The sequence below is a fragment of the Condylura cristata genome, unplaced genomic scaffold (genome assembly GCF_000260355.1).
Source record: "Condylura cristata isolate star-nosed mole 26May11 unplaced genomic scaffold, ConCri1.0 scaffold00015, whole genome shotgun sequence".
Lineage (NCBI taxonomy): Eukaryota > Metazoa > Chordata > Mammalia > Eulipotyphla > Talpidae > Condylura > Condylura cristata.
This window is the reverse complement of record NW_004567116.1, coordinates 25,126,911-25,146,834: the sequence shown is the minus strand read 5'-3', so window position 1 is coordinate 25,146,834 and position 19,924 is coordinate 25,126,911. Positions and strand designations below refer to the sequence as shown.

General features: G+C 40.4%; 1 protein-coding gene across 2 annotated transcripts in view; it reads left to right on the top strand.

Annotated features, from left to right (window-relative positions):
• NELL1 (NEL-like 1 (chicken)) overlaps nucleotides 1–19,924 on the top strand; it is a 690,112-nt gene that overhangs the window by 3,148 nt on the left and 667,040 nt on the right. For both annotated transcript variants that reach the window (XM_004682976.2, XM_004682975.2), the window contains exon 2: nucleotides 5,951–6,079. In XM_004682976.2, coding sequence (XP_004683033.1) covers nucleotides 5,951–6,079 — 129 coding nt within the window. The remainder of the gene's footprint in view (nucleotides 1–5,950; nucleotides 6,080–19,924) is intronic.

Below are 19,924 nucleotides of genomic sequence, written 5' to 3'. Positions count from 1 at the left end.
GTTGGTGGTGTGTGGTAATATAATTGATTACTTAAAATATTCTAATCTATCTAGCAACCTTACTAAATACTTAGTTCTAGTAATTTGTCATCTTTTGGAGTTGTCTGTAAAAAAGCACCATATCAAAAACATGTAAGTTATAACTTGTTTTCTTCTTTCTTAATACTTAAAACTTTTTTCTTTTTCAATTACAGTCACTAGAACTTGTAGTACATTTGAAGTCTCACAACCCTGGAGGACTAATTCACTTATTATTATGGGAGGTGAACAATTTGTTTTAAAAGATGCTTTTTTTGGTTGGTTTATTTTTGACTCAGAACTAGGTATTTTGTACTAGGAGAATTCAAACTATCTAATCTACATTACTGCTAACACCATATCCTATCTTGAATCATTTTCCATACCTTTGTCTTTTTTACTAGTTGCATTGGTTTTTGTATACTTTCTAAGTTCATATTTTAAAATTCACTTCTGTCACTTTGATGGTGTATTTTTGTGAAATTGGGTACTGATTGTGAAGTCAGTTCCCTACTGAGAAAGTATCTTTCTCTTTTCATTCAGATTTCTTAAAACAAAGCAAAGGAAAAGACCAAACCAAACCAAACCAAACCAAAATTCTGAAATCTCACTGCACAACTGAGGTTGGGGTAGGGGGTCTGAGTTAAAGGTGTGTGTGGTGGGTGTAAGAATCTAATGACTTTGGTGGAGGATTGTTGGTACTATGGTGGTGGTGATAGGTATGCTAGGGTAATATCTGCTTGAGAGGATGAGGATCTATACTCCTAAAACACATGCTCTGTTGTAAGCCAGTGTGTGCTCTATAGCAAATGGAGCTTCTTTCATGGGCAATGGGGCTGGGGGTGGGGGAGTGGGGTGGGGGGGGAGGGGGTTTCTGTTCTCCAGTTCTTGTGATTTCTCAGTGAAAAAAATAATTCTGGGATTTCCAGGCTCATGGAACATTTAGAAGGCTACAATACTAGCAATAATAACACACTGGTCCATGACTTTCCCCCAATGGCCTGGAAGTATGAATAACCTAAAAATGCAATGATTATCCCCCTACGGATAACTACTCTGCTGGGATCGCCAGGACTGGAGGTCACAAAGCCCCTGAGGTCCAGGTGAATGCCCTTTGCTGCCATCTGCTGGAAGGAGAGCTTTTCTTTTTGAAACTCCTTCCAGGTTGTTCATTAATTATGAATTGAATTATAGAGCCCTGAACAGAGCTCCCAGCCTCCAGTGAGCATGTGAAATATTGGCCCACTTTCAACAAGCATAGAGAATATTTGCCAAGGAAATCACTTTTGGGGTACCTCTGTAGGGGTCCAGGAGCCCAAATTCCATCAAGTGGTTGTGAAATCCTACTGTCTAATGAGCGCGTGGAGTATCTCTTCAGCTTTGTATTCTCCTGCATGAGGTAGAGGAAAGCACCTGCCATCATGAATTATGAGCTGGATTAGATTTGAAGTGAGACAGGAGGATTTGTTTGGGAGCTTAGTCCTGGGGCCCTGAAGGTGGACTGAATAGGGTTTGGCCCTCAGCACACCAGCAGCAGGACCACAGGACTTCGGAGAGGCAGACAGCTGCTACAGCAGCGGGTGTCCTGGGAGATTAGGATGGAGGCTCTGAATCCTAGGGTCAGGCCTCAAGTGCCTCTGTCACACTGACAGGCTGCTTTGTGGATTTAAAAAATATATTTCTTTCTCAGAAAAATTTTATCCTCCTTAAATCCAATTTCCAGCTTCAGCCATTTGTAAGGCAGTTACAGCCAAAGTGGAAACTTTAAGTGTTTCCTCAGAAAGGGCAAGAGCTCCATGCTTGGACAAGTAGCAGAAACATTAAAATACAAAACTTACTTCAATGGAACCAAACTATCCTACTATATAAAGTTCAAGAGAGGTTGTGTAGATGCCACCTAGAGAATAGATTTTCTGGTTCCTTCGGCAGTGTGCAAAGTGTTATCTTTCACACATCCTGCTGTTGACACAAGGCATTTGCATCTTGAAGGGGAACAATTAGAGAGTGCAAAGAAAACTGTACTTGGGTGCTTAATTGATTTCTCTTCCTCTGTTTTTATGAGGCTGTTTTGTGATAAGAGCAGTACAGTTACCTATAAACCCTATAAACCTCTCCACTTGTAAGTTGCAGGGGAGAGTGAATATAGATTTAGTATATAGATTTCACAAAGGATAGCCAGAATTAAAACCAAACATTCTAGGTGATTGGTATGTGGAGGGCTTGGGAAGGAGGCTGCACCTTTTTGGATGATTCCAGTGGGGGTGAGGTCCAAGGACCTGGCATGGTCTGGAGAGCTGGTCTTATAAAAGCTGGTCTTATAAAAGCCATGTGTCAGACTAAGACACTGGCAGCCTTCTCGTAGTTAGCCTTGAAAACTAGAAGCCTGGGAAGCAGCTAATATCCTTCCTATGCTATGGGTGAAGGAACAAGATGGGGAGAGTGAATTGATCTTCACAGGGACACAGACTTAGGAGGGGGAAGAGGCAGGACTCACACTGGTTCTGGGTTGGTGTCATTTCCACATTTTCTAGATTGAGGGTGTCATGTCCTCATCATGAGCTGGGGATTCAAGAGCACCATGGGGGTTCTGCTGTTTCTACAGAGTCTGTTTGTTCACCTTCTAGGTGTTCCGGGCTCCTTGCCTGGGAGACTCCTGCATACTAAGAATGGCCATCATAGTGGTCTTTATTCCCAGCAATGGACTCTTGCCATGATAAATATTGTATCACAAAGCACTCAAAACCCTAATAAACTAAAAACAGATCTGAAAGCAACAATCATTACTTTGGTTCACGTGTTTGTAGTTTGAAGTTTGATGTTGACTCAGGCCAGGTTTGACCATGATGTCTGTCCATGTGTCTCAGTCTCCTTGGTCCAGTGGACACCAGAACCATGCTGATTTTCTCTTCTGCTTCGATGCAAAGGCACAACAGAACAAGCCCGCTGCACAGCCACCTAGAAACCTCGGCTTAAGTAATTTGCTAACATCCTGAAGACCAAATAAGTTGCAAAGCTGAATTCAGAGTCAAGGGATTGAGGAGTTTTATGCTCCCTCTAGTGCAAAGAACTGCAAAGCCAAAGAACTGCAAAGCCATGCACCATGGTGAGAAGGAGGGCTAACTCTTTGAGACCAATAGTTGGGTCAACACAGTCCTTTTAGAAGGTTCCTTTGCCTGAATACCACCCCTTCCGGAGTGGCATATTACTTGGAGGTTTTTGAATCCAAGCCACAAAATCATGCATCTACTCAACAGTTAATCAAGTGCGAAATTTAGGGTCCTATGCCAGGCCCTGTGTGAGACACTGGGACTCCAGAAAAATCTCCTTTGTGTTGTGTCCAGCTACAGCAGATTCCAAATTCTTGGCCAGATAATGACCAGCTTAGAGTTCCTCTGAGATCATTCTTGATTTAATTTCTGCCATATAGATATAGAACACTATAGATAAAATGAAATGTGAGTTATTTTCTTGTCTTTACAGAGTCCTGGTGTCTGAGCACTTGTAGAAACCCTGCCACACCCACCCCCCCAGGCTTGTGGCTCATGGACACCCATTAGCTCAGTGCTTCTTTTCACAGAATAGGCACTTGATCAGTCGTTGTGAACTGAGTCTGTGAGAGGAAGCTATCAGGCAGGTAGGATGGAAACTCAAATTAGATCATAACGCAAATGATGATTTTCTCTTCTGCTTAAACACAGGCTTAAAACCCCACAGTGATCTCTTGCAATTAGGATAACATCAATATCAACCTCTTAGTTCTGGCTCACAAGGCAGGACCTACACCCCCCTCCCATTTTACTTAGTTACTTCCATTTCCATTCATTCATGCACTTATTTATTGATCTGCGATAATGTCAGTTAACCTGGTTGTGATTTAGGACCTCCCCCCTCAGGTGTTGGTGCCACATTGTACCTACTACCAAGACACCCACAGTCCATTACGCTCCTTCCTCACTTTGTTCCTGTCTCCCTCCACCCTCTCAGTTCTATAGTCAGCTCGTGAGGGCTTATTCTTAGTTTAGAGCCTACTGCTTGGTCTGTTTCTCCCACTCTTCCCCTGGTCCACTCCACTCCAGCCTCACTGGTCTGTTTCTGTTCCCTGAGCACCTCCAATTTGTGCTGCTTTGCATTTGTTGTTCTCCAAATCAGGAAAGCGCTCGTCACTACCCAGACCTTCTTTCCATTGCTGGCTTCTTCTTGACAAGCAGATTTCAGCTCAGAAGAACTGTCCTGACCACCCCCTCTAAAGCTTCCTCCAAGTTGCTTTCTAGTCCATGACTCTTTTTTATATTCTCCATAACATTTATTGCCATCTCAAATGAGATTTCTTATTTGTCTATTTAATTTTCACTCTCTTAACCCTCCACCCACCCCTCCTCACTTTGCCAGAGACACTTGCTTGGTAAGGATCTCTCAGACCCAGCGATGTGTGTGTTGCCTTAAGCTCTCAGTAAGACCTGGTGAAAAGTCCTGTGTGAACGAATGAGGAAAAGAAGAGTTGTTTAGCTTCCTAACAGGCTGCATTGGGAAGGGGACAATTTGCACTTTCATTTCAGAGAACAAGGACAGGTCTGACCTAACAAGAGAAGGCTGTGATGTGCCCTGTACCTTTAATTTAACCCTTTGTTCTCCTTGGCAGTGACAGGCTTCCTAAGAGCCTTCCCTAACCAATATTCTGTTAACACAGCCTGGCCAGTGTAGCAGTTCCTGTTCTGAGGAGGACTAGAGAGGGTATATTTCATCCCCCAAATCTGTGGGGTAAAGGTAGAAGGACAGATGAGGTTGTAATAGCTCATAATGTCATAATGGACATTCCCTCAGTCTCTTGGGGACAAAGTGGGTGCAAGCTCACCAAATCTTGCTTCAGCAACTGCATTACCACCAGCAAACAAAAGTTGACAGCTGTTGCTGATTAAAACATTTCCAGCTGTGTAATCAGAATTGCACTATTGAGATGCAATAGATGCTGCCTTTGTGAATGGCTTCAACACAGCCCTCGAGAGTCATCTCTTGCCTTATTAATCTAGATCATCAGAAGTCACCTTCTAGTCATGAATGGATCATTCAGCAGAACATACCCTGGATGAGAGACAGCCTAGATAGGAGTTGTCCTTTCTCAGACATTTCCCTGTGCTAAGCTTCTCGAATCAGTGTTGTCAAGATGTCTATAACTTTCCATTCAGCAACCCCCTTGGATAGAAAGTGTTTAACCAAAGTTGCGGGTAGTCTCTTTCCTGGTCAGTCCTTTGTCACCCTTTTCCAACAGGGGTTCCTCCCATTACCTTTCTCCTTGTCACAGGTGGGGAATGCTCTGCAGAGATGTTTGCAGGTAATGATGGTATGAGATTTTCCTACTGGAACAGGTAGAGCGGGGCTATGATACTGTGTCTTCAGTCCCCAAATATAAAGGAGCTCTAAAGCACAAAGTTTCCTCCTTGTTCACCTGACAAGCCAACCTACCCTGAGTTGAATTCTAAAACATGACCCTGAACAGTGATACAAGCCTATATATAGACTTTCCTTAGCCAATTAGAGGAAAATGTCATACTTTTTGCTCCAGAAACATTGTATTTGATTATGGGATACTGATTCAGACTTTGCTGAGCTGTTACAGAACATGTAATACACAGGCCCTGTTGCCTTTCTACCCTAAGATGCATTCTGAGTTCTGAAATACTTTTGGCCCCCTGGGTGCCAATAAGGGGTTATTGGTCTGTAGTGGAGAGTAGGACTTGGGGAGGCACAAAGAAATGACAGTATCTGGGGTGATGGAATGGAGTTGCTCACCTTTTCTGCTCAGAGAGAGAGGTCTCCAGCCACAGGGTACTGGCTTGCTTGTATTCTCTGTCACCTCTGGCCACTTGTCATTTCTGCTCCATGTTCTGCCAGCAGTCTGCATTTTAAGTTAAGACAGCTCTCTGTTCCTTTTCAGTGCTGGGCTTTGGGATGGACCCCGACCTTCAGATGGACATTATGACTGAGCTCGACCTTGTGAACACCACCCTTGGAGTCACTCAGGTGCCTGGACTGCACAACTCCAGCAAAGCATTTTTATTTCATGGTAATAAGCACTTCCTTCTTTGCATGGGGTCCACGCTTGGGGAGCGGTCAGCTGGTGTGGTGTTTGTTGGAGAATCATCTCGGCTACTTTTCTCGTTTTACTGTCATGAAGGATGTTCACGTATTTGGCATGTGCTCTAAGGGTGGGGGAAGCACTCGTGGGCATGCAGTGAAATATTGACATTTATCTTGGCAGTGAGATACTCCCCTGGGGATTTTGCTGGGGCTTGATTTTGGAATGGAGATGTTAAGTCCTTAAAAGTTAGTTTTATGATACTGTCGTTTCTTCAACGATTGTCTATTCACTACCTATATTATACCTATTCAGATATCTGTACTTTCCTCTGATGAACAAACCCCCAACACAGACATTGATTGATGGCTGGATTCTCTTAGGAAAGCAACTCACTGGTTCTTCCCACTATAAGCTTGACTACAACTCATGAAGTCATTCACCACGTATGCATAAAGGCAGTGCCGTGTGCTGCTTGAAAGCATGGTTCTAGGGTCCTGCTGGATGGGGTCAACTTCTAGTCCTATTTCTTACTGATTTTGAAACTTTGGGCAATTACCTAGCCTGACTTCCTGTGTCTGTATCTAAAATAACAGTGCCTACTGACCTTATGGGGTGGTTACAAGGATTAGAGAAGCTAATCCATTAAAGAGGTCACAACAGTGTCCCAAACAGGTAACCCTCAGTGAATACCACCTATCATGACAGAACTCCTACTGTGTACCAGGCAATATCCTAATAGTAGGGTTACCAGTAAGATACAGTAAATAAGGCAGGTGTCACCCTACCCGGAAAGATAGTGAGGGAAACAGTCCTCACACGAGCAACTACTGAGCCACAGGTGCTACACTTACCATGAAGGGGATGGGTAGGCTGCCAGGGAAGAGTGCTACAAAGAGATGAGCCGGGGAAGTGGTAGTGGTCTGAGAAGCGTATCCTGAGAAAAGTGATGTATCAGCAGGACTTGTACAATGAACAGGAAGGAGGTGGGGGCTCAGAACCTTCTGAGGAGGACATAGTAAGTGTGAAGGTCTTAAGGCAGAAACCAGCAGAAAGGTGCCTAGCAGGTGGCGAGTAGCTGGAGAGGGAGGCAGGACTCAGTGCCATTGGTGTTGACAGAACTGATATTAGCTGGACTTGGTGTCCGCGTGGCTTATGGCTGGTGATAGTTGGGAAACCATGTGCTGTGGACTGCTGTATGTCACCCTGCCTATAGGTCAGGATGGTGTTTCCTGATTCATTTTCAGAGCACTGCCTTTGCAGAGGCTGCATCAGGGAAGTGACTAAGAGATGGGACAGTCAGGCAGCCTCCTGTGGAAATGCCTGGCAGGGCACTTTGAACTTGGTTCTTCGTGAAGGTAGCACCAGGGTTATTTCAGAATGACTGGAACTGGGTTATGGGATGAGTTGCACATATTTACTGTGCAGATTATTTAAGTCTCCTGGATGATATATAGTAAATCTACAGCTACATGGTGATAGACAATGAGACTGCAGATATGTTAGTTTCCACTTAATCTTGGTAGGGAACTAGGAGAGTATGTAAACTGAAAATATTTAGCAGATTCCTTTTCTCTTTGCATTGTGCAGTCTTCTCAGTTATTCTTGAAAAGCCTTCTCATCCTTAATCCATGCTGATAACACTTTGTCCATAGCTGTGAACAATTGGCTAATTTGTAACCTTCATACGCAGAAATCTTGCTCATCTGTACATCCCTACATTCTTTAGACCAAGTATTGAACATGCACATAATAGGTGATTGATAATCATTTTGAGCTGACTTAAAATTTCCTCTGTCCAATGCACTCTATACAAGGTTTGCTGCTTGCTTTACTAAACACTATTCATTCATTCATTTGTTATTTTGCAAACGGGCTACCTGGGCTAGAATTCTGCTTTTTAACTTTTCTGTTCCCTGCTTTTGGGATGTCCACCAAGTTCAAACAACAGAAAGGAATTTTAAGCTTTTTAGGTAGGAGTTTGCTTCAGTATTGGGGTTTGCTTTCCTTGATTAGTTAGTGCCTCTGATGGATCAAAAAATGAGATTTCTCAGTCATATTGAGGGCTCTCTGTAGGTCCAGGTATGTAATTTGCAGATTCCCATAGCCATTTCAGGAGTCAGGAATAGAAATGGGATCTAGGAAAAGTTCTATGGAGGAGCCACTTGCATAGTGGACCAAACTCTCACTGTTTTGAACATGTTATACCAGCAGAATCATGGCCAATTTGGCCTCAAGGCGATGAGAGGAGGAACTGGAAGGGGGCTGGCTGAGTCCCCAAGGTTTATAGGCAGTAAACAGACTGATAACGATTCATCTACTAACACCTGCTACTCCTCATGAAAAAGGAAGAATAACTCAGAAATGAGTCACAACCCAGAAGACAAGAGCCAGGGACCACAGAGGAATATTCCAGCCCTGCACCAAGGGAGTTTGTCCTGTTGGCTTTCAGAGTTTCTTGGGACTGTTGTGACCTCTTTCTTTTTTCCATTTCTTCTCTTTTGAACAGGAGTGTCTATAACTGGCATCCTGTTTCTGTTACACCATTGTGATTTGGAAGCAGATTACTTGTTTTCTAGTTTCATAGATCCATTGATGGAGAGAAATTTGGTCCCAGATGGATAATAATCAGAGTCTCACTTTTTCTTCATTTAGGTTATTTAGGTAGTGAGATTTGCAATTTTTCAGCTGATGAGATGTAATGAAATTTTAGACTTTGAGCTGATGCTCTGACGGGGTGAGTTTTCAGGTCATATTAGGATGAACTGAGTGTAGTGGACCAGACATGAATTTTTGTGGGTCAGAAGGCAGAGTTTGTGATGAGCAGAATAATGCTCGCTAGTGTCCAGAGCAGACTTTCCTGACATAAATCTCCTAATTTTGTCATTTTGTGCAATCTGGATAAGCATAAAATCTATTCAAATTTATCTTTTTGCTGTTCTCTAAGCATCCCAAATGTCTCTTATTCCATCTCTTCTCCTCTCTCTAACTTCTTTTGGATTAAAGTATTTTTTTATGATTTTATTTTACTTCCTTTATTGATTTACTAGCTATAACTTTTTAATATTTGTGATTGTAGTATACATTTAAAAAATAATACAGTAGTTTATTTTTACCTCATTTTGTGCATTTTTCCATTTCAGTTGCAATCCCATCACCAAATCACTCATGTGCCATCACCATAATCCAGTGCATTTCCCTCCCCTCCACTGTTTTTGATCCCATTCCCCACTCCACCCCCATAAAATGTCTTTGGTACATAAGCTGTTCATTATTATTTTCTCACCTGATCTGTTGTATTCTTGCTATAAGTGAAACCATCCGGTATTTTCCCTTTTCTTTCTGGCTTATCACTAAGCATGATCTTTTCCAGCTCCATCCAACTGCAAAAGGCATGTGTTTATTTTTTTTGGTTGCTGAGTAATATTCTATTGTATATATGTACCACATCTAATCCAGTCATCCATTTTTGGGGATTTGGGCTGTTTCCATGTCTCTCCAATTGTAAATAAAGCAGCAATAAACATGGGGGTGTTTTTTTTTTTTTTTTTTGTCTTTTTGGTAGATACCTAGGAGTGGGATTGCTGGGTCGTAGGGAAGCTCCATGTTTAGCAGTTTGAGGAACCTCCAAACAGCTTTCCATAGTTGTACTAGTTTGCATTCCCACCAGCAGTGCAGGAGAGTTCCTTTTTCTCCACATCCTCGCCAACATTTGTTGTTGCTCGTTGTTTGAAGATGTGCCATTCTCACTGGGGTGAGGTGGTATCTCATTGTGGTTTTAGTTTGCATCTCCCTTATTATGAGTGATGCTGAGCATTTTTTTCATATACTTTTTGGCCATCTGCCTGTAGTATACATTTTAAGTTATCACCATCTATCTGCAGGCTATATTATACAACTTTATATGTATTCTAAGACTATTTTAATAGCATATGCTTTTCTTCTGACCACATTCTATTGCTGGGTACATTTTACTTCTACTTATGTTATATATTATAGACTACATTGCCATTTTGATTTGATAAGTGTATTTTTTTAACAGATTTAGATAATAAGGAAATCAATTATATATATATACATATATATATATATATATAGCCTATAGTTATTATTTTCTGTGTTCTTCATTTCCCTATGTTGATTGATATTTCCATCTGTTATCATTTTGATCCCGCTTAAAGACCTTCCTTAAGCACAGTTCTATAGGTGTTGAATTCTTTCAGCATTTGTGTGTCTGAGAAAACCTGTATTTTATCTACATTTTTGAAGGAAATTTTGCTGGATATAAAACCCTGGTTAGACAGTTTTCTCTTACTGTACTTTAGAGAGGCCCATCTATTCTCACTTGCAGTGTTTCTGCTGAAAAATCTATTGTCATCCTATCCTGGTACTGCCGCAGGGAATGCAAGTATTTTCTCTGCTCTTAAAACTTTATCACTGACTTTTAGAAATTTGATTCTTTGTGTACTTTGGTATGGTTTTCTTTGTTTCTTGTGTGTGAGACCTATTTAGAATCATTAAATTTGAAAAAAAAATCACCATTATAACCTCAAATATTTTTTCCTGTTTCTTTCTTTCTTCTTTAGTGACTCCAAATATATGGGCACTAAGCTGCTTAAAGTTGTTTCACAGAAAACTGGTACTCTATTCATTTAAAAAATAGTATTTTCTTTTCTTGATAGCTATTTTTACTATTCCTTTGAGGTCATCAAACTTTTCTTCTTTTTTTGTGTTGTTAGTACCACTCAGTTTTTTAAAAATTTCATATACTTTCATTTCTGTAAATTCACTTTCACTCTTTTCAAAACTTGCTATCTCTATCTACCTGTTTGAGTAAATGAAATACTGCTGCAACAACTGTTTAAATGTCTTTGAAAGCCAATTCTAATATTTATATCAGTGCTCAATTGATACTGATTGATTAATTTTTCTTCTTCCTTTTGCTTCCTTTCATTGCTGATATTTTGTTGATTGAACTGCAGCTGTTGTGAATTTTGTTTTGTTTGGTACTGGATGTTATTGTACTCTTGTAACTATTTTTGAATTTTGCTCTAGGACTCAGTTAAGTCCTGGGGAATAATTGATCTCTTTGGATCATACTTTTAAGATATTTTAAAAGGGCCCAGTATAACATTAGTGCAAAAAGCTAGAATAGAGCCAATTATTTTCCATCACAGAGGCGTGGATTTCTGTGTACTTCAGCCAGTGCCCCTTGAATTACAAAACTTTCCGGTATGAATGGTGGAAATAGGTATTGTTCTCTGTCCTGCATGTATGTTGGACACTCTTGCCTTTGGCTGGTTTCACTGTCCTTGAATAGTTTTCATACACACACCACTCTGTACTGAATTGAATACTGATCTCGAGAGACACCTTTGTTTTTCTGTGTTGTTGTTTCCTCTCATGTATACTGTCCTATAGATCTGGGTCCTTAATTTTCAGCTTCATCATCTCAGCTCTGGGAGGCTGCTGGGTTCTGCCTGAGTTCCTGCTTCCTATATCCAAGCCTAGAAATTCGCAGAGCAGCAGTGAGCCTGGGTGCTTGTAGGGCTCATCTCTTGTTTTCCAGCTCTTAGGGATCGCTGCCCTTCAATGACTGATGTCCACTGTCTTGAAAAACTGCTGTTTCATTGAATATTCATTTCAAATTTAAATTCAATTAAATAAAATAAAAAATTAATTTCCTTAGCCATACCTGCAATATTTCAAGTGCTCAATTGCTGTTTAGTAGCCAGGGGTTGTCATATTGGACAGTGTAGGTACAGAGAGGCTTAGAAATTATACTGTTGCACCATAGTTTAGTTAATTGGAACAGGCTGCAACAGTCTATTTTTTTTAAAGATTTATTTATTTATTCATACAGAACTGGGGTACAGGCCAGAGATGTGGAGGGTGAGAAGATTCACCAGCGACAGAGCGGGGAGCAGAACAGGCACATCGACCAAGTACACTGCTGAGGGGAGCAGTGGGCGGGTCAGGAGAGGTCTGCCTCGCCATGTGGATCTCCTCCCAGGCAGGCGGGGATCAAACTCATGCAGAAGTGGCTTAAGCTTCTCAGTGCTGTGCTTTAACCCTCTGCGCCACCAGGGAGGGCCCAACAGTTTATTTTTTTTTTAAAAAAGATTTATTTATTTATGCATACAGAACCGGAGTACAGGCCAGAGGTATAGGGGCGGTGAGATGATTCACCAGAGACAGGCTTTAGCTTCTTAGTGCTGTGCTTTCACCCTCTGCACCATCAGGGAGGACCTGCAACAGGCTACTTTTTGATACATGATAGTAACTAGCAAGCTACTTAGGTTCTCTGCCACATAGAATCTTCATTTACTCTTCGAGAATATAGGACAATAATGGTGCTTACTATATTATGGTTGTAGCAAGGATGAAATAAATCAATATATTTAAAGTGCTAAAATTGTTCTTAGAGTATGGTGAGAGCTCATTAAATATGAGTCCATATGTTTTAAGTAATAGGACATAACTGGCTTTTTTTTCCTGCTGTGTATCACTGCTGTGTTATTAATGCACTTTTGTGTATCTTCTGCGTTATTAATGTCAGATTTTAGCCTGCAGAGAGATTGGCAAAGTGGTTAGGGAGGAAGATTAAAGCTGGACCCTTTGTGTATTGGTTTCACTTTCACTGCAGCCATACAAAGTGCCAGTATTATTATTGTTTCATTTTATCAATGAGTAAATGAAACTTCCATGAAACACTACCTAGGACTATTGGTGAGTATGTCTCTTAATATCTGCAAACTTCAGTTTCCAGTTCTGGAAATGGGAAGAATGTATAGAATGATTATAAGAATTAAATGACTAAGAAAATGAATCAAGTGACAAAGAAAGTATTTTGGAAAGTGTAAAGTGTAAAAAATAAGTGTATCATTCTTTCCTTCATTTACTTACTACAGTTCACCATGCCAACTCAAATTCAGAGTTGATGTACATTAAAGGAGTGAAAATATTGATAAATTTAAGTGGAAAACTCACTTTAGTGGAAACACTCCTGTTAAACCAGTCCCAAAGCCTGATAGGTTTTATTTTGGGACTAACCAGGTCTCTAGGTTACCTTTGTCACTCCCGCCCTTCTATGGTGAATAGAATTGAATAAGTAAAGATTTTATTTTCTTCTTGCTTGACATAAATCATATTTTACTCGGGATTGGGCATGGGAGCAGGGAGAATGAAGGGGTAGGTAAGATTGCACAGGTTTTTCTCTCTGCTGAAAATCATCCTAAATCCCAGCATTAGATTTTCAAAGCTTATATTGGAATACCTTTGAGTAAGACTCTGAAAAGATCTGAGGGTTTGTAACTTTTTGCCCTATTGACAGTTTTTTTTTTTTTTGTTAAATAGGGAGTATAGGGCTATCCAGTGGTGTTTTATTTATAAAAGTAAAATAAAATATGCATGAGAGCCAGTTATTTAGTGTTGCTTCCTTTCTGTCAGGAAAGTGCTACTTTTTAGGAGTTCTATTTTAAAAGAATTTCTAAAGAAAAAAATTAGATAATATCTTTCAAGCAGATTTTTAAAAAAGATTACTTATTTATGCATACAGTGCTAGGGTACAGGACAGAGGTGCTGGGGTGGGTGAACAGATTCACCAGAGACAGAGTGGGGAGCAGAAGAGGCAGATCAATGAAGTACACTGCTGAGGGGAGCAGTGGGCAGGTCAGGAGAGGTCTGCTGTGCCATGTGGGTCACCTCCCTGACCGGGAATTGAACTTATGTGGCTGCTGATAGTTTCACTGTATTGTGCTTTAACCTGTTGCACCACCCAAACAGATTGTTTTATGTGATGTGAAAGAAGAATGGCTAATGGGTGGTACTTTGAGGAGAAAATTGAGGCTTTTTGCATCTATTTGCATTCTAGGCTTTATGGTACACGCTGGGAAAGTTAGGGTGAAGAAGGCAAATATTCTAACCTCAGTGAAGTTGTATCCTAGAAAGTCAAAGACAGCATGCCCTCAGCCACTGTAAATGTGAAGGAGAGAACTGTCTTGCACTAGGGTAAATAAATCCCCATATATTGAAGAGGGAGATTTCTTCTCACAGACCACTTGCGGAGGCTCCTTGGGGGAGTTGGTACTTGAAACACACCTTGAAAGATGGACAGAAATTCAATGTGTGGTTTTTCTTTCTTATGCCCTCGTATAGCCATTTTCACTAAGCAGTGTTTGAAGCTTGAGCTATAGCTCCTAATGCTCAGAAAATTTGAGTAAGATGGAGTTACCCAAAGGGTTTGGTTAATGCTGATCTTCCAGATTTTCTGCCACCCACTATTGCCCAAGTCTGAATTGTTTTTTCTGTTGATTGGATGCGCCTAGTCACTAATTACCTCTGGGAACATTTAGGAGTCAACCTCACTTTGAATGGAGTGATTTAGTATAACTTTGCATTTAATCAATTAGTGGAGTGATTCAATTCACATATTCACATCACCCAGATATAGGTATTTTTACTCTTGCCAAAATAAAACTCAAGCCAGCTGCTGGAGTGGATTGGGTTTTCAAGTCCCTCTCTGGGGCAAATTAACACCTGCACTGGCATATTCTAGAAAATCATTAAATGGCTATGTGACTACATGTATATCATAGAGCAAATAAACTCTGCAATTATGTCCCTAATCTGTACTAACATCTGCACTGATATCTATTCTCTCAGCCATGCTCTTTCTCTCATCAACTTGTATATTCAGGAAAGTAGAGATGAGGGGAGATAGCTGAGAATGTAAAAGGATGAGAATTCTTTTTTTAGAAACTATTAGATATAGAAGTCACACTACAGTAATACATCACAATCTCGGGCAGGCTACTTTACATATAGAATTTGTTTCTTCTTTGGACATTGGGTAATAATGGTAATGTCTATGTAAAAATTATATAGTTAGGAGTTAACCTAGAAAATACGAATTCACTGGAAGTGTTAAAAGGTTTAAATGTTTAAATGTAATCAGTATTATTAGGATGACTTGTTCAGAAAGCATACCTTTTTCATTTCACTGTTGGATTTCATTTCATTCAATAGTTGAATACCTACTCTGTCCTGGGCATTCTTTCATGTCCAAGCAAATAGCAGAGAACTATAAAAAAAAATTGCAAATCTTAAGGGAAAACAGGTCATAAGCAAATGAACATTAAGGAAGTTTGTATGACTTTAAATGATTCATATATGTAAATTCAGGAAAATATTTCATTTTATTTCAAGAAGTATATACTGGCAGTAAGTAGCCTCATATAATTAATACACAGTGAGGATGAATACTTGTTTGAACTGGAACTTTTAAAAGAAGGGTTATTTCAATTCTTCACATTTATTTGCCCTTTAATCCTTCTACCCAGACTCCTCTATATGTACTATTTTTATATCCATTATGTGGTGAAGAAACAGTGGCCCAGAGTTCCAGCAACCCACAGTCCCTGTGTGATCACAGATAGAGGATTTGAACTCAGGAGTCTATGTTTTAGCACAAATCCACCTCTTGGTTGATTTTTCCTGTTTCATGAGAGTGAGAATGAATAAATAATTGCAACGGGATAGAGATATGGTTCCACTTAAGAGAAACCAAAGGACATTTGCCAAAATATCTTTTGGCAGGTATTTTAAATCCACTGGGACAGATGGTTATCTTGTCAGTTGGTGAATTCCATTCAGTAGAATTTTATGATTCCTTTCCTTGGAGGGGCCTGCTGAGTACCTGGAGATGAATACCTGGTAATTTGTTTGACTGCAAAATCAGAATTAACCACAGGGCTGACTTTGGTAGCTCACCATTTAGATGTAGTCTTTGTGACTGTTTGACCAGGGTTATCTGCAGAGAGCATTGTGGGAGAATTAGGTCTGCATCGATGGCAGTGCTCTTTGATGAATGCTGTGAATCTTAATTGGAATTTATTTTAACATATTGGGACTCAACTCTTTTCTGTGGGAACACATCTCCAAAATTAGAATGTAAATCAGTAGAAAAAGATATGATTTGATATGCAAATATTTTATTTAAATACAACTTCTCATGGATGCAGCCAATGTGTGAAGTAGAGCCAAGATGTAATGATAAGCTAGGTTGGTTCGGGTTTCATGCTTACAGTCTGTTAAAAAATGAGGCATACAGACTTCCTGGCACCCATAGGAGCACTAAGAAGGCATATGACTCTGCGCTTGGGGACCCAGGTTCGAGGTTGGCCCTTTTACTGTTTACTCCTGGGTGTTTCCCTTAACGCTCTAGTGCTCACGGCATTCAAGTCATAGAAATTGTAAATTGAGAAGGAATTATTTTGAAAGGAAAAACAAGGATAAACACAAAGGTTGTTGTAAGTAACAACCCTGTTGCTGCCACCCAGAATGAAAAAATAATTATATATTTTTATATTTGTGTAGCACTTTTAAAAAAAGTTACAGACTAAGTGAAAGTTCTTCTATCCCTCTCCCAGGTCGTCTCCCTCTCCAGCCTGTCACTACCATGGTTGGTGACTATTCAGCCCATGTGCATATGTGTGCATGTATGTTTGTGTGGTGCATGATCTTAGATATCACCATAATAATATATTTTATACACATTCAGATACACAAAATATAATAGTGAGGTCATATGTGCAATGTAGAGCATTAGATATCAGACTGCCTAGATTCAAATCTCAGCTCTGACTTATTAGCTGTGAAAGCTTGGTCAAGTTCATTTTCCCTATGTGTGAGAGGGAGATGAAACATCTATCTCATAGGATTGCTCTGTGGATTAAGTGAATCGATTCTTCTATTATTATAATATTATAATATTATTGGGCACACAGTAAGCACTCAGTGAATGTTAGCTCTTGTTCAGAATATTTTAAATAATTATGCAACAGAAAATATTTAAAAAGTAAACAACTGTATAAATGGTATCCTATAATATGGATCTTTCTGAAACTTACTTCACTTGCTATTCTTTTGAGGACATAGTTATGTAAATTGAGATATTGTTTAACACCACAGTGCATGCAAGCATTTGCCTATTGATGGAAATTTGACTTGGTTCGGTTTTCTGATACTCAGTACTTCATGTGTGTCTTTGCCTGTAGAGCTTAAATTCTTGAAATATAGCCCACTGTAAGAGGATTGTTTAAGGGACTCTTTTTTTTTATTACAAAAGTTTATTTTTACATCACTTTGTACCTTTTTTTTCCATCTCAATTGTAATCCCCCCGGGTTTCCCATCACCAAGTCACCCATGTACCATCATCATAATCCCGTGCATTTCCCTCCCCCCATCCCGTTTTTGATCCCATTCCCCACTCCACCCCCACAAAATGTCTCTGGTATATGGTTGTTCATTATTTTTGTTATTTTCCACCTGGTCCATTATACTCCTGCTATCAGTGAAACCATCCGGTATTTTTCTTTCTCTTTCTGGCTTATCTCACTAAGCATGATCTTTTCCAGTTCCATCCAAGTTGCTGTAAAAGACATGTGTTTCTCTTTTTTGGTTGCTGAGGAATATTCCATTGTATATATGTACCACATCTTTTTTAACCAGTCATCTACTTTTGGGCATTTGGGCTGCTTCCATGTTTTTCCAATTGTAAATAAAGCAGCAATAAACATGGGGGTACAGGTATCTTTTTCAATCAGTATTTTTGTGTCTTTTGGGTAGATACCTAGGAGTGGGATTGCTGGGTCATAAGGAAGCTCCATGTTTGCAGTTTGAGGAACCTCCAAACAGTTTCCATAGTGGTTGTACTAGTTTGCATTCTGTTTAAGGGACTCTTAATTGTCCATCACCACTAGTGATGGAGATAACACTACATTGTGAGGTAGCTCATTTTTGGACTACTTTGTTAGAAATATGTTAAGGGGGACCTCCCTGGTAGTGCAGCGGGTTAAAATACAGCACTAAAAAGCTAAAGCCACTTCATCATGAGTTCGATCCCTGCCCCGGAGGTGATCAACATGGTGCAGCAGACCTCTCCTGACCTGCCCGCTGCTTCCCTCAGCAGTGTACTTCTTCAGTTGGCCTGTTCTGCTTCCCACTCTGTGTCTGGTGAATCCTCTCACCTCCTCTGCACCTCTGGCCTGTACCCCAGTTCTGTATGCATAAAAAAATACATCTTAGGGGCCCTACCTGGTAGCGCAGCGGGTTAAAGCACAGCACTAAGAAGCTTAAGCTACTTCCGCATGAGTTCGATTCCCGCCTGCCCCGAGGAGATCCACATGGTGAGGCAGACCTCTCCTGATCCGCCCGCTGCTCCCCTCAGCAGTGTACTTCGTCGATCTGCCTGTTCTGCACCCCACTCTGTCTCTGGTGAATCCTCTCACCCTCAGAATCTCTGGCCTGTACTCCAGTTCTGTACGAATAAATAAATCTTAAAAAACAATACATCTTAAAAAAAACCAGAAATATGTTAAGGAAGACAGATTTTGGTTTAATGCAGTACCATTCATTGGCCTCATGTAAGCCATTCCAATCACCTGAAACATTTTGGTCCTTGGATAATACTGAAGATTTTCCCTGACCACAGCATCATTCATGCTGGTCTTTTGCCTGGAACAGTTCTCAGTTGCTGTTTTTCCTGTATCAGCCTCTTACAAATACTTCCTCAAATAAGTTGAGGATACACTTCCTCAAAGAGGCCTTCTCTGGCTATCTTCCCTTTGAGGGTGCCCTATTTTGTTTTTCCTTCACCACTTCCTAGTGTTTAGTCCTTCAGAATTCTTATCATAAGTTGAAATTACACATTTCTTTTTGTTCCCTTTAGTTTTCTTATCTAGTAGGTTGTAGATACTCCATGACCATGGATTACCATTTCCACTGTAAATCAGTTCCCAGCACAATGCCTGGCGCTTGTGCTTGGCCTTCGAGGAAGATTTGTGCAGTTCATAAAAAAAGGAACGACTTAATAAGGCCACAAGAAATGTCTAAATTCCTCCCCTGTGAGATGCCCTCTCAAATCTTTGCAGCCAGCTTGCAAGGTTTCCATCTCTTCATTTACTCAGGCTACAATCCCTAGTCACTGCCGCATTTCCTGATAGGGCATCATTTTGAATTTCTTCATTCTTTTCTCATTTGAATGCTTGCCCATTAGTCTCTGTCATCAGTGGTATTTGATGTCTTGAACTGAATGTGGTGCTTTCAGTCTGCTCTGACTAGCACACCCCTTCTTGTTCAAGTTCTTGTGATCGAGCCCCATTACAGAATTAATTCGTAATGGACTTATTGTAGGTTGAGATTCCACCGAGGTTTGTTTGTTGTTTCCACTCACTGCTGTTAAGCTCTGACTTCTCTCTTCTTGATTTTATGTGTTTGTTTTTTTGGATCTTTGTTTATGTCCTTATGTTCATTATCATTAAATTTCATTACTATCCATAAAGGGAGAGGGTTGGATTAAATCACCAAGGTCACGGGCAGCTCTTAAAAATAGGAATTGGTTATTCCAGCACAGCATTGTCCAAGAAAACTTTTTGTGATGACAGAAATGTTCTCTACCAACACTGTCTAATGTAGCCACAAGCCGCGTATAGCTACGGAGCCCTTGAACAGTGGCTAGTTAACTAAGATGCTGAATTTTCAATTTTGCTTAGGTATTTTTACTTTAAATTCAGGTGCCTAGTAACTGCTAGATTGGATAGTATGGTTTTAGAAAAAGCACCAGAATTTTAAAATATGAGATGGTGTATATAATATATTGGGAGAAACCAGCAAGAGGATTGAATGGCCTGCCCAGGGTCAGAATTAATTTACTCACTGTTGTCTGTGGTCATTTGATGGATTTTAATTTTTTGCCTCATCCCAGTGCTGGGCCCAGTATAGAGTGCTAGAGCAAGAGCTGTGGAGAAGAGAGTTGTGGCCACTGCTGAGGG